Source organism: Lepisosteus oculatus, chromosome 9, assembly GCF_040954835.1.
Source record: "Lepisosteus oculatus isolate fLepOcu1 chromosome 9, fLepOcu1.hap2, whole genome shotgun sequence".
Taxonomy (NCBI): domain Eukaryota; kingdom Metazoa; phylum Chordata; class Actinopteri; order Semionotiformes; family Lepisosteidae; genus Lepisosteus; species Lepisosteus oculatus.
This window is the reverse complement of record NC_090704.1, coordinates 30,916,556-30,931,315: the sequence shown is the minus strand read 5'-3', so window position 1 is coordinate 30,931,315 and position 14,760 is coordinate 30,916,556. Positions and strand designations below refer to the sequence as shown.

General features: G+C 48.8%; 1 protein-coding gene across 1 annotated transcript; it reads left to right on the top strand.

The window, feature by feature from the left end:
* The first annotated feature begins 2,836 nt into the window (after nt 1-2,836).
* On the top strand, nt 2,837-14,437 carry cmpk (cytidylate kinase). Its single transcript, XM_006635063.3, has 6 exons — nt 2,837-3,274; nt 7,137-7,283; nt 8,564-8,716; nt 9,386-9,462; nt 10,296-10,392; nt 12,334-14,437. The coding sequence occupies exons 1-6, from the start codon at nt 2,852-2,854 to the stop codon at nt 12,373-12,375; spliced, it is 939 nt and encodes a 312-aa protein (XP_006635126.2). The 5' UTR covers nt 2,837-2,851; the 3' UTR covers nt 12,376-14,437.
* The last annotated feature ends 323 nt before the right edge of the window (nt 14,438-14,760 follow it).

Genomic DNA, 14,760 nt, shown 5'->3' with positions numbered 1-14,760 from the left:
CGTACTGCAGTATGTATTTTGGAGTATAAAAGCGTTTAGCAGTCTACAGAAATGAAGCTAATGTGGATCTCACTATCATATTTCAGAATCTCGGGATCCAATATTTCCAACAAATTACCTTCGTTAGAAACGATTGTTTCTACGTTGTGTGCCTGCACAGGAACGACGTAACTCATTATGGTCGCCGTTACGGGAGATACACCAACTAAATCTCCTTTAAAACCAAAAAAAAAAATACCCAAATGCTATTCAATCGTTGGTAGACGTTTCCTTAACAATTCATGTTACAGTAGAGGATCCCAGTGTATACGTGCACAACAGTTTATTAACAGCGAGGCAGCCATGAGGAGAGATCACACTCTACGGGGCTGCTGAAACTGTATTAACATTCTATCTCTATGTTATAGGTAGGCGATTATAAATGCAGCTGCATCCCCTGTCTGGCAAGAGAGAGCTCAGAGTTCACGTGAGCAGTGGTTCACGTGGCGAGCGATGCCCTAGCTCAAGTAATCGACGTGTTAAGCGCCGTTTGTGCATCATTAGCGCGAACACAAGGTGAAAATGGTGTTGTGCAAACTGCAAGTCACTCTGCACGGGAATGGCACTGCATTCAGTCCAACTGTCTGTTATTTTGCAGTATTTTACTTTAAAGGAGGCGTTAACATGCACAGCAAGTTGGATGTCCAAATACGTTTCTCGAAATAAGCCACTCGTTCTCACACATTAGTTTCGCATTTTATTTGAACTGCATAATGATGTGTTTTTTTAATAAATCGGAATCCCTACTTTTGTATAGACAACATTTTTTTAACAAACGGACTACAACTACGGGGAGAAACACAAAATCATGTTACCTTACGCCCTCTTGTGGACGTTCAGTGGTGGTGACTTACTAACTCGAGTCAGTTACTGCGTCTCCGCCAGGTTCACCCTGTATTTACTGAGCGTCACTGCAAGACAGGTTTAAAGGGCTGAAATCATTTGGCTTCTCATAAACTGAGGTTATCTTTCTCCTTTGGACATTTCACAAACGGAAATAAATTTGATATGAGTAAGAATAAAGACAATATTAAGTGAAAGTGTAGCTTCACGGAAGAGCATCACAAAGCGTATTTAACAACTGTGCAAATGGTAAAAAGTGAAGCCGAAAAAGTATAGTTAAAGCACTGTAAAATGAAAGCACTTTGAAAGTGTGAGTTGAACGAGGAATTAAAAATACAGTGTTAATTAGGTTAGGGATTTTGCTTCCTGCGTCTGTACGAAGTCCGAATTGGTGTTATCTGGTGTTACCCGGTTAGTGATGGATGTGTCTCGAGTAAAATTATAACTGCATAATAATAGGTAATGTAAAATAAAGCCATAATTGTACAAAAATATAAAGCATCGGAAACCTGAGCTATTGCCTTTGTGAGAGGTCGATCTGGCTGTAAATTGGTCGCGGTTAATGAGTCGCAGTTGACAGAAACCTCATCGTTATACTTTCGACCCCACGAGTGAAAAACAGGTTTCTATAAACAGGACAGCTGAGCGCTGTTTATGTTTGTCACTCTAGTGTTGAGATCATAACTGAAGAACTGAGAGTTAAGAACAGAGACGGCGGTTTAAAGTAGGAGGACTGAAGATGTGGATTTGGAAAGCCGGAAAATAGCTCCGACAGAGAAGGTCTGTCTGCACCCGCACTTTAAACAGGTGAAGTTTTGTGCTGGCGGCGATATTGGCAAAGTCACGTTTATTTGTCAGCGAGGAAATGTAATTCTGCCTGCTCCTCTACGGACTCCAGCCTGACTCAGCTCTCAGATCTGAGGCGATACTCCAACCACTGACAGGACTATGCGCAAAATGTTGTGTTTTTTGGGGCACCCTAAAAAAAACTAGAAGATACAGATGCGTGAATTATTTTCTCAAGCTCAGAGAAAACAGTGGTGTTCTTGAAATAATAAAGGGCAACCTAATTATTGTTTAATAGCCGGCTTTGTTTCTATTTGAATAGCTAAAGACGTAAATGCATCGGGTCTGTTTAAAAGTGGATGTGTTTTTTATCAGGGGTCTTCCACTTCCAAACTGCGAAGTATTATTGGTTTTAAATCAGTGCTATAAACAACCTACTTTTCAAGAGCGTCCTGGAAGGGTGATAGGAAAGTATACTCTTTTCTCTCAGCGCAGACAGCTTACACACACTATTGGTAAGGGAAACGCGCGCCCGTGTGCGTGGGGTGAGATCGGGTGAGCTGGCAGGGCGGGTCACTGCAGAGGCGCGTGATAATAAGGCTATATCCGACTTCCTATAACTCACTGATCTGTTAGGGCTTCCTCCGCCCTCCAGCTTGTATCAGTGCTGCGTCAATGACATTTTGAACTTCAGTCGAAATTAGTTGTACGAAATAGACTGAAGGATTACGCGGCAGTCTCGTATGGTCGATTCGTTTAAAAATAAATGTCGAGTATTAGTACCATTAGGACATCAAGACAGACAACACCAAACAAAAAACAAAAACATGAATGCGTTTTACCTCTAAACATTGTAAAAGACTCAGTACACTAGGATACAGTTAGTAAGCGCCTGAACAATACAAGTACTGTACATAACAATGACTTCAGGCGGAAGACGCGGAATTCAAGGCATTTACAGAAGTTAGCTATAAAAAGCAGAACAACAGTTTATTTAATATATGTTTGTATTGACAACAAAGAAGAATCTCTAAACAAGAATCCACTGTGGCTGTATGAAAAGTAGTAATTTAAGACTAAGGCGGCTCCAGTATCTTTTAAAAGGCACTGCGCGGTTGTTTCATGTATCTGTCATTCCTTATTTCTGACAGATCCTGTACCAGTCCCGCCTCCCTTCGCTAGCATGAGCACACCACCCAATCAAAGGTCACAGCTCGCGGTATGGGAGTGGCCTAGCGGTGGCCCCCCAACTGGAATTGTGGAGTCTCCGCCTTTTGACCTTATATGTACAAAGAGGGGCGTGGATTCCCCTCACGTCGTCCCAGTGCGCTTCGCCGTGGTGGAAAGCGGAAGTGGCATCTTTGCCTTGCCTCCGTGTCACGCAGCAGTCGGACATACCCGGGATCTCACTCCTTCTTCGCCAATAGCTGCCCCTCCCGGGTTCGCCGGTTGTTTTCGGTTTATGCTGTACCGACTGCTGAGCTCCTTTTCCCGGAAGGCTCCCAGTGTTCTGTACCGGCTACCTCTTGTCATGAAACCGCAGGTTGTGTTCGTGCTCGGCGGCCCCGGCGCTGGGAAAGGTACCCAGTGCGCCAGGATCGTGGAGGTAAGAGGCGCGGGGAGCGAGCGGGGCGACACGGACAGACATCCTAAGCAGTGGGCATTTGTGGGGGACGAGACTTCCCCACCTCGGTTCCCTCCACTGACTTGATCGATCAGGCACTTCCGGTCTCCAGAATGAATGAAGCCAGGGTTACTGCGCAAAACAGCGGCACAAGCCTTTCACTGTGAGAACGGAAACAAAGCGCACACTGCTAATTGCCATAAGAACATTAATTACAGCGATGTCGTTTCATCGAGGCCGTTTTTGTTACTGTAGGGCCGTTTTAGTACGTACGGAGTAGTGAGGAAGCTCACTGAAGGAGAGCTGACTTTTCCTGCCGCTGGAAATTGTCCTGAGCCAAGTGTGAAGGTTGTACGAGTGTCGTGTTGATGGCCACGTCCTCGTACTACACAGCAACCAGGAAATTCCCTGCGATCGTCATATATCACTTAATCACCGGGAGAGCTTGGATAGGAACACGCCGTTTGACATTTTCAGGTTATTTAGAAGAAAAGCAGGCAAACGGAGAAAGACTGTAAGCAGGCATAGGTTGTTGTGAGTGCAGCGATACCAGCGGGACAGTATTGTCTTGCTCCTGCCTGGCACACAATGGAAACAGGTTTCTGTGCGGTGGAGCAGCCGGCCTGTCTTTCCAGGTCTGTAGGTCTGGGGAGATCAGTGCTCTAGACCAGTGTGTGAAGCACAGAACAGTAACAAGATTGCACCTACACTGTAATTACTCAGCAGAATCCTCCTCAACACAGTAAACACCAATTAAAGGAATAGCTCATGAATGAATGCAGTTAACGAGAGAAACTTAAACTAGCAGATGGTGTGATGGAAATCAGTACAGGGGGAGTACTGATTATTAAGAGTTTGCCAGAATGGCATGTTGAAATGATAGGATAGAAAAATCTTCCTGACTGTGTGAAGTCCTGAAAGTTCCGGTCGCGCTGAGCCGGGGTGGCGTTCCCGGGACAGGGGGCAGCCCTGCACGCCAGCAGCAGTGGGAAATGGGAAGCCAGGAGGAAGTTCTGGGGATGTGGGCGCGATGGCAGTGTCCCAGAGAGAGAGGGACAGGAGGGTGGGGAGTCAAGGGCTAGGAGAAGGAGAGAAGCCCCCCCTTAGGAGCCGGGGCGGTGGGCGAAGGGGGAAAATGCAGACCTGAAGGCGTGGGTGAGAGCGTCCCATCAGGCATCAGGGGGCTGGGCAGGTGGACTGAGGACGGACCTGAGCCTGGACGCGCGCTGCTCAGGAAAGTCAAAATCCCAGCTCCACTAGCTGTTAACACTGAACAGACAAGGAGTTCTGGGAAAATTCCATCAGTCACAACAGCGGCGCATGTGGCTTTCTCCCTGTCATCGATACCAATTCACGCTTGAAAATAGAACCCGTTTTCGCCAGGTACAGTCAGACAAACAATTGGAAAAGGGTGTAGAAATACACCTTTACCAGTTGAGGTCTGTGTTGTTCTGAATTGAGTTCAATTCGGAGTTCGGGCTGGAGTGTAGGGGGACTCCTTGCTGCTGTTCGACTGACAGCGATGAGGTGATGACGATCGCGGGAGAGAAATTGGGCTCTGGGGTCAGGAGAGCATGGATCGCATATGATATGGACTCTGAAATGTGTTGTCTCCTCTTCTCCGGCTACCCCTGACATCGTAGGACAGCTCCCCGTTAATGGGGGGTTTAGCTTGGAGCAAGGTGGGTGTATGGTACAGGCCAGCAGGTAGAAATTGGAAAGAGAGGCCAGCTTATGGGTCCATTCTAAATTACTAAACCTAAAACAAAATACTTGGCTATATCCAAATGGAGGAGACGAAATGTATTGGTCTATGTAGGAGAAAAATAATAAATGCCAGTTATTTACAGTGAAGCGCATGCTCCAGTCCTGTGCACAGTGCAAGGTCCAGGAATGAAGAACAAGGTGCAGGTTCTGTAGTCTTTGTGCACACCAGGCTCAGCGCACTTGGAGACTCTGTGCCCATCCCTGTGCTGTGTGGGACTAGTATAGGGTGTGTCACTGGGGCCCTGTCTCTGACAACCGGTGTCTGAGATGCAAGCTTTGATGGGACGGTCTATTTTTAGAGCTTGTTTACTTTGTGGGATTGGGACACGACCACATTAGCAGGCTGGGGTGTGTCGTCTCTGGGAGCTGCACGGATATGGTCTCGCGCGCGCACACACACACATATGTGCTCCTGTGTTTGTGTGGTCTTCCCATCAGCCCTCCTGCTGTTTTTAATTCCTCTTCCAAACTCAACTCAAATGGAATGACGTGGTGACAGGAATAGAAATTAAAACTATTTTATTCCCAAAAAATTCATTTAAAATTTCAGATTCAAAGGAAGATGCCATTTGATATATAAACATAATTGACATTATGGGGAGTTACTTGTGATGTAGAAACATTTTGTCCCGATGTTCATACATACCAGCGAAAACACACTGATGCAACAAACATCCATCTGATGTGAGTGTTTATAATTATCTGGCCTTACAGTAATGGCTTAGTTGAGGTTTTTTTTTAAAATCAGAGCTCTGTGGCCATTGGCTGTCTGTTGCTTTTTCGTTACAAAAAGATTTCAGCAATGAGATCCACACACACCGTCGTGAAAAATATTAAAATGTGGGCAGGGTGTATGCCACAGGTCAGAGTTTGAAGACAGAAAAAGACCAGTTTGTAGATTTTATTCGTTCAACATCTATCCTAAATGACAAATCTCTTGTTCTCGACTGTTTTTCTAAATAGTCCTAAACACTGCCATTTTGTGTGCTTTGGTAACTGCTGTGGTTTCTCTAAGCATGTGGCCTTGGGCTGTTCCGTGTGAATCAGGTTTCTGGCATGCCAGGGTCTGGTAATAACTGCCTTTCATCCCTGCTCACAACCCCAGCGCTGTTCTAGTGAGCTCAGCCTGCTGGGGAGGAATGGAAGGGTGGAGTGTTTGTGAAAGACACCGCGTTTCTCCTGGTGATATGTGTTCCACAATTTGGAAGCACGTTTTTTTTTTAATTCTCCAGTTGGGTTTGTCTGTTTAAAACCCGTTGTTAAAGGGGAACTGCACTCCCAATTTCTCAAACCGGTTCTTACATCTCAGTAACAAAATAAATTAATTGATGCCATCGTAAAATTTGACAATTTCCGAATAAAACTCAGAATTGTGAAATACAGTATAGTGGTCATGTTGTTGAGAGTTCCAGAGAATTGTGACGTGAAGTGTCCCTTCCTGCTCACTAGTCACTGTAATGACTAATGTAATGTGAAGTACGAGCAAATGAGTACAGGTTGTGCAGCAGACATTTCACCACAGGAATGTTCCAATGTGATCTGCATGCAGTTATCAAGTAAGTAGTAATTGGTGGCAAAACTGTCTCAAAGTTGAGAGCAATATTCCTGTTGGATTGAAAGAGCTGTATTCACAACCCTGCTTGTTCACAATGTAATAGGTCCGCAACATGTCACTGGATGTTTTATTGCCTTGTTCTGATTCGCAGACAATGATGGCAATATGGCGCTGTGCACACCTGGAGCTTCATCTGTTTTGGATGTAAATCGGAGGTTTTATATGTTACCGTGTACCGTGGTTTGAAATGCACTCATCAATTCTTTCCATCCCCTAAATATATAAATAGTGTTGCGGTTCCCCTTCAAAGCTTTGGGCCCGTGCTGTATTGTTGTCAACTAGTTTTAATGCTGAAATTTGCTTTTTTTTTTCTGGTGTCCCTCTTCTGACAACCTGAAGCGTCCTCACTGCTCCTAAAGCTCCCTTTTCACAAATTGCCCCAGCCGTGAAACCTGCCTCTGGGCCTGGTTGTCCCCCCCAACTGCAGTGCCGTCACAGTGTCCTCCTGTGTCTCTTTGGCAGAAGTATGGCTACACCCACCTGTCAGCCGGGGACTTGCTGAGGGCAGAGCGTGGCAGGCCGGGGTCGGAGTTCGGACAGCTGATCGAGAGTTACATCAAGGAGGGCAAGATCGTCCCTGTAGAGATCACCATTAACCTGCTCAGGAAGGTAGGTCCCAAGCGACGGGTTGGTGGGGTTCCTAAACCAAGTCCTGGGATTCATGGGGATCTATCATTCCTGATCCCACTCCTGGAATTCACTGGAATCTATCATTTCTGATCCCTATCCTGGCGATTCCCTTGGATCGGTTTTCTGTTCCCACTCCTGGGGATTCACTGGGATCTATCGTCCCTGATCCCACTCCTGGGGATTCACTGGGATCTATCATCCCTGATCCCACTCCTGGGGATTCACTGGGATCTATCATCCCTGATCCCACTCCTGGGGATTCACTGGGATCTATCATCCCTGATCCCACTCCTGGGGATTCACTGGGATCTATCATTCCTGGTCCCTATCCTGGCGATTCCCTTGGATCGCTCTTTTCTGTTCCCACTCCTGGGGATTCACTGGGATCTATCATTCCTGATCCCTATCCTGGGGATTCACTGAGATCTCTCTTTTCTGATCCCAGACCTAGGAATTCACCCAGCCCTTTCTTTCATATCATTATCATTGGATAAGGTCCCTGGATCAATAATCAAGAGGCCTAGATAGACCAAACGGACTCCTCTCACTTGTAATCTTTCTTATGATCTTATGTCTCTGACTAATTACACCATGCAATTTCTGCTTTAGGTTTAATCTCCATTTGTAATCCAGTCCTGGTTGGTAGCCACGCGAAGCTGTAGACGGTCTGTTCAAGGAAATAGCTCAGCCACAAGATACAGATGGGCAGAGTAATTAAGAGCTCATCTGTAGATGTACGTCTGACGGGATGTAGGTACACTCACTGGTCCGTATTGGAAAAACATTCCGTAGGAACAGCTGGAGCAGATGTGGCAGGAAGTGGAGAAGGGCTGGAAATGCGCGATCCTGTTTCCGTCCGCCAGCAGACATGGGCCTCGGCGGAGGGTCACGGTCAGCGGGACTGAGCATCAGGTCCCACTAGTTTCGGACAGGACTAAAATCGGCAGTTTGGTTTTTCCAGGAAAGGAGAGAGGAGTCTAACTCGTGCTCTTAGCTTCATATCAAACTGAAGCTTGTGTCGAAGATCTCATAACCTCTTTGGCAATAAACTAAAGCAGTCAAAAATAATCAAATAAAATAAAGCAGGCAGCCATACATCGCTTGGCATTGAGAGTCTTTTCATCTGACTCGGAGTCCCAAAGATTTTGGCGAGCGTGTGTGAGTAACCTTGTGTGAGTGCGTGTTCAGGCTAGGGAGCGTGTCCGCGCGCACAGCCGTGTCCGCGTGAGCGTCGCGTGTGACACCCCGGCTCCCCGCAGGCCATGGAGGAGACCATGCTGAAGGACAAGGAGAATTTCCGCTTCCTGATCGACGGGTTCCCGCGCAACGAGGACAACCTGCAGGGCTGGAGGGCCGCCATGGACGGCAAGGCCAACGTCAAGTTCGTCCTCTTCTTCGACTGCAGCAACGAGGTACCGCGCCGCCGTGCCGCGCGGAGACCAGGCCCGATCTCATCCTGCTGCCGGCAGGAGCCCGTCTCCGGGCCCTGAGGACTCCAGGATTCCCTGCTTTTACCCTGATTCCGCTCAGACTGAACTAACGGGCCCCACTTAACTGCCTTTTCCCTGTGGATCAGTGTATAAATGTGGTCCAGTTGTTTTTTTACCCCTTGCCCAAGCTGCTGACCAGTGGCTATCCCAGTACTAATGTCACTAAAACCACTGTTTCCCAAACTCGGGCCTCAGGAGATCGGCCTTGTCCTTTCTGGATTGGAGCTGAACCACTATTAAATCAACCGTTTGCAGCGGTCTTAAAACTCTCAACGCTTGATTGAAAACTGGATATCTGAAACTACGTTTAAGATCTTAAAAGCCAGTGATGTTTTCATTAAGTATATTTCTTTGAATCAATACCACTCCAATTATATGAAAAGAATTATTTTAAAAGGCCAACGTAAGCATTGTTTTACAAGTCATTTTTTCCGGGACAGTTTTGTGGCGTACTTTTTGACTTCCTGACCGCTGGTAGTGCCTCCGGCCGAGCAGGGGCTATGACTGCCTCAGTCGAGCCCCCCGAGGTCGCTGGGCGGCGGCGGGCGAGTGGCTGATGGGATGTGGGCGTGGGCCCGCGCTGTTCCGCAGGTGTGCATCGAGCGCTGTCTGGAGCGGGGCAAGAGCAGCGGCCGCACGGACGACAACCGGGAGAGCCTGGAGAAGAGGTAACCCCGGCCCCTGCCGGTCGAGGGCCGTGACACCAGGGCGCCGGTTCCTCGAGTGGCGTAGCGGGGGACGAGGGCTCCCCGGAATACAGAAAATGTTCAGGTTTAGTATTGCAGGTTATTTCAGAGGCAGTTTTCACCACCCAGGTTTCCCTTGAAGAGATTACTACCCAGACACCGAATCCTGAAAGTTTCCCAGCGTGTCGGGAGTGACTGCAGCACAATCGCTGCAGAACGGCAGTTTTCCTGTGACCGGGATTCACTTCCTATCACTTTCAGTAACCCCAGCAGAGGGTCACGGAGGCTGGGAGCCTGTTCCAGGAAGAACTGGGCACAAGGCAGGATAATCCCTGGACTGGACTCCAGTCACACACAGGGCACACTCTCACACATAGTGATACACACACTCTCCCACTCGCACTCACAATCACACCAGGGCCCGGTTTTCCCAGAAGCCTGTTCACCTACCAGTCTGACTGGAGCACGTGGAGGAACTCCACATGGACCCAAGGAGAACATGCAAACTCCACACAGACAGCACTCCAGGAATGGACGCCAGGGCCCCAGTGCTGCGAGGCAGCAGTGCTGACCACTGTACCACCGTGATCCCCTTAAAAGATCTGACTGTATCGGGTATTCATTTATTAATTAGTTCCGGTAAGAGCACAGTCGGGTACCTGAGGCAGAATGACAAATCGTGTGGGAAGGCCTGGCCCAGAGTTAGCCGCTGTGGGGCTGCAGCAGAGGAGAGCAGGGAGCTGAAACATCTGGGGAGGGAGGTGAGTGGGAGATGTGGGACAGTCGAGGTGATACCGTGTGTCGCTGTGTTCCAGGATTCAGACCTACCTGCAGTCCACCAAGCCCATCATCGACCAGTACGAGACGCAGGGCAAGGTGCGCAGAGTGGACGCCTCGGGGTCCGTGGAGGAGGTGAGAGGGGCTGGGGGGGCAACACTCCAGGCGGGGCTGCTCCTGTTTCAGTCTCTGAAGATGCATTTCTTCCCACTGTGTGGTGTCCGTTCAAGAACAAGGGAACGGTCGATCCACTGACTAAGGTGCCATGAGGCTCCCAGTTCAAGATCCAGCTCTGCCACAGACTCGCTGTGTTATTTCCCAGCTTCATGATGTCAAAATGTAAGACCGGCTTTTAAAAGTAAGGGACTCGAGCAGCTTCAAAGTTATTGCAGCTTTTGCTTTCGTTGCCAGTGTTTGCTAAAGGCTGACTTGTTCTTTTCTGTTAAGGATGCTCAGAAATGCCTTTGCTTGGACACTGTGTCCTGGCAGTGCTGTCCTGCTTGGAGCGTCAGGGAGTTGATTATTGCTGAATGCACTGCTGTTGAATGAGCAGCTGTGGTTTCTAGTAAGAGCAATATTCCCTCGGGGAATTTTAGTTCTATGAAATGACAGTATACCTTCCTCCGTTGCTCTTATTTGTATTGTAGTGGAATTATTCCACGTTAATTCTTTCCCTCCTGCAGTAGTTACTTCAATAGTATGGTCTGAAGAACTGCACAATTTGGACTGCTCATGTATAAGATAAATATGCACTGTGCAAAAAAATTAAGAACTAGTGTTTCAAACAGCAAGGTCCTCCCCTGTCCCTCTCTGACACTGCCTTGCTTGTTTGTCAGTGACTGGATAGTGAAAACTGAAGTCAGGTAGCGTGTATTGCCATGGGAATATCTGGTACCCATTCAATAGAGCAGGGTGCGGAATTAAGAACGAGCTGTTGTATTAATTTACATACACACGCATCGCCTGCAAGTAGATATCTAACACCACACTCATTCAAGGCCCCTCAGGACAATTCTGGATCACCCAGGTGACCTCTTGTACCTCCAGCAACCTTATTTACTGCATCTCTTGCAGAAAATGCCCAGCTATCTAGATCTGGGAAACGGGAAGGAGGCTCGGAGACTGCGTCAGAGAACATGTTAGCCCAAGCCCATAGTTTCTCATTTCACCTCTGACGGCCATGATCACACTTCTCAAAGAAGGGTTTCTTAACTCCTATGGCAAAAAGCCAAAATTATCCTGAAACGTGGTTCACACCTTCCCCCCTTCTCTCAGTGACAGACTTGTCTTCGTGTCATCTTCTCTATTCACATGCGGGTTTCAGCCTCAGCCCTCTCTTCACCTCTCTCCACTTCACACCACCCCAGTGCCCACTCGGCCCCCCCTGCTCCCACCTTCTCCAGTCTCCCAGCTTTTGTTCTCCTGTGCTCTATAATCTCTGCTGATTTCCCTGTCTTTCTCACACCCGAAGAAGGTTCCACAGCTGAAACGTTGCGTTTCCTTTCTTCTCTTCTCAGCCTGGAATAAACCTTTACTTGTTCCTTTGCAGCCTGCGCATGCTGACGCAGCTCCCTACTTGAACTACATTCACAAATATACTGTTCTTTATGGCTCAAAGCAAATCCCTATTCCCTGGACCGGGCTTTTTAGCTCTCAGTGAGTAAGCTCCTACACTGCAGTGCCCGGTCACTTAGAACTACGCTTAGGGCTTTGCAGTGTGTGTTTATACATTGTGTGCAGTGTTAGGGGGGTGGTTACTTTTAAACTGTGTTACAGTTACTGGTTATTTGTGTCCAGGATCACTTTGTAAAATTTATAAGATGTTGGGAGGGAAATCATTCTGAAGAGCCATCGAATTGATCTGTGTAGTGTGTGTGTACTCACTCAATAAAGTCATTTATTATCTTGTGCATGCAGTTCCCCTCGTTATCTTTATTTGATCAAGCAATCCCGCACACCAGGAGCTTGTAGCTGTAATAGATTACTTTGTAAAAGTAACTTTCCCCAGCCCTGACTGCACATTGTGCATTTGGAAAGATTCTGACCTCGGCTGTGCCTGCCTGTTTCTCTGCGCAGGTCTTCGTTGATGTGCAGAAGATCCTGGACAAGGAGGGCTAGAGCCAGCAGCTCTCCGGCCTGCAGGCGGCAGAGGAACGTTTTTTTTTCTTTTAAAAATATATAACTGTCTCTATTTTTTTTTTACCTCGTGGGATAAATCCGTTTTTAAATGTTTCGACGGCGGACCTCCTCCGGGCCGTGTCCGAGCAGGAGAGGGGGGCGCAGAGGGCCGGAGCCGGGCTCGTCCTGCCCGGTCTGGCCCACGGGCAGGGGGTCTGCGCCCGCAGCAGAGGCGGCGCCAGCGCCGGCGCGGTGAAGAGGGGAGACCTCTGCCCTTCGCTTTTTAACGTGTCGCAGAGCAGGCGTGCGCCGTCGGGTTGCGCCGCCCGATTTTCGTCTTCTGTCCCGCTGCGTGCGACGGCAGCAGGCGAAATGGAGGGACGTCTGAATTGGAGGGGGGGCACAGCCGCCACCCCTGAAGCTCAGTGACTTTTTTTTTCCTTTTTCTGCTTTAACTTATTTATCGTGTGGTGTGTGCAAACCTTTATGCATTGGTGACACGCACCGTCAGATTAAACTTTGAACAGCGATGACGCACGCCAGTTGCAGTATGGGCTTTGTTGGCCAAAACATTTGCCCTGTAACCCAGGCGCCTGTCAAATGTTGCTCAGGATCCTGGGGTTGCTTTTGAACCCGCTCCCGGCCTCCACAGCAGGCTGTTTCTTAACATCGAGCCGACACTCCTTCTCGGGGGCGCGTGAGAAAGCAGTGCCCGGGCAGGACTCTGCTGACTGCGGTCCTTGCCAGCTCCCTGGCCCCTGACCGCGGAGTGGTCCTTAATCAAGGACACTGCATCCGCATTGATGGGGAAAGACAGGTTCCTTGCATTCTCAGGTTAAAAGAGACCGTTCGCTTTGCCCCGACGAGTGAGCATCCCCCGTCTGGCTGTTCCTGTCTCTGCTGGTGTTATATTTCTGTATTGTTGCTCCAGTCCTTGACAGCTCTTGGAAACAGGGGGGGGTCTGGTAGCTGACTGGACACTCTAGACACAAAGACAGGTCGCCACAACCCAGGGTACTACTGATCTCAGAGTATCCTTCCTGCTACGCAAGCCCTAGAGCCAGCGAATTCGCAGTGTTTGATACGGGAGGGATAGTGTAAAGCTTAGGCACTCTGGGTTTTCTAGATGGTGCTGGAGAAATCGATTCTCTGAAGATAAGCGTGTAAGAGTGGCGTGAGGTACTGTAGCATTAACACTACAAGTAACACCAGTGCGCGTGCAGTATAGTGTAGAGGATAGGGTAACACACGCCCCCTGCTGGCCAGATTACAAGTTCCCCACCCCCGCCCTTTCGGAAGAGTTTCCACTTCAGCAGAAGTATAGCGCGTCTGCCTCCACAGCAGAGGCTTTCCGAGTTCCGAGGAGCAGAAATAATCGGGACAACAGGTGCAATTCTTTTCAATAGGAATGGCGTGGCAGAGCTTTAGGAATGCTGGCGATTGCATAGGAAAAGGCCGGGCTTGAGCTGTGTGAGAGCAGGCAGAAACGGTCATTGCAGCCTCTCTGTGACGTGGCGGTGATAAAGTGTCGTCTGCAGCCTGTTTAGGCTGGCTGCCTGTCCAGGTCCAGCCGGACGCAGGTGAGAACTTCTGAATGGAGCCTATCTGCTGGAGAACCGTCAGTCCTCCAGTCCTCAGATCTGCAGGTGAAGCACACGGGGTGCTGGCGTTGGATTCTCTGCAGGCTGTGTGAGCAGCGACGCTTGCCCTTCAGGTCACTGCCTCGCTCCAGCCCAGGGCCCTTCCGGCTGGCAGCCCACGTGTCTCCCTCTCAGCCCGGTGATTCCGCACCGCCGGCCCCTCTCCTGGCGCAGCTCCCCCGTCCTCGCCATGGCAACGCCCGAGCGCTCCCTCTCCACCCCGGACACGGCTGCCCGTCTCTCCAGGGCACCCCGCCGCCTCCCGTCCTGTGGAGACCCCGGCGGTTCTGGAGGAGTAAAACCGTTGTGAGCGTGTCTGTGTAACCGTGAAAGATAAGGACCAGTTTCTTTTTAACTTGAACTGTTTTATGTTTTTAAATAATCGCAGACATCTGAAATATACACTTGTATATCCCTCTTAACTCCCCCGTGTTTGTGTTTTTTATACTTGTCATGTAGGCCGTTGGTTGAGAAAGCACTGTTCCTCATTGCTGTGCACATCGTGTTGATACGAGGTATCACTGAGCTCAAAAGGAATTTGAGAGTGCGCTGAAAGCATTCTTTTAGACCCACAGTGGGAGAATGATGATTGTAATTCTGAGATTTTTGACATTGGTTATGATCTACTTGCAAAAGACAGAAATAATGGCCTAAGTGATCTGAAACAGTATTTCGTGCTGCCTTCTGTGTCAGACTTGCTGCTGTGTCGGGTGGGGGGGCAGTCCTGCCACTTCCTGTTGGGACA

Bases quoted from the DNA above. Each gene is read 5' to 3' on its own strand.
- cmpk (XM_006635063.3), top strand. From the start codon at position 2,852: ATGAGCACACCACCCAATCAAAGGTCACAGCTCGCGGTATGGGAGTGG. The intron at 7,284-8,563 runs GTAGGTCCCAAG...GGCTCCCCGCAG, and splicing joins CCATTAACCTGCTCAGGAAG to GCCATGGAGGAGACCATGCT. The intron at 10,393-12,333 runs GTGAGAGGGGCT...TTCTCTGCGCAG, and splicing joins CCTCGGGGTCCGTGGAGGAG to GTCTTCGTTGATGTGCAGAA.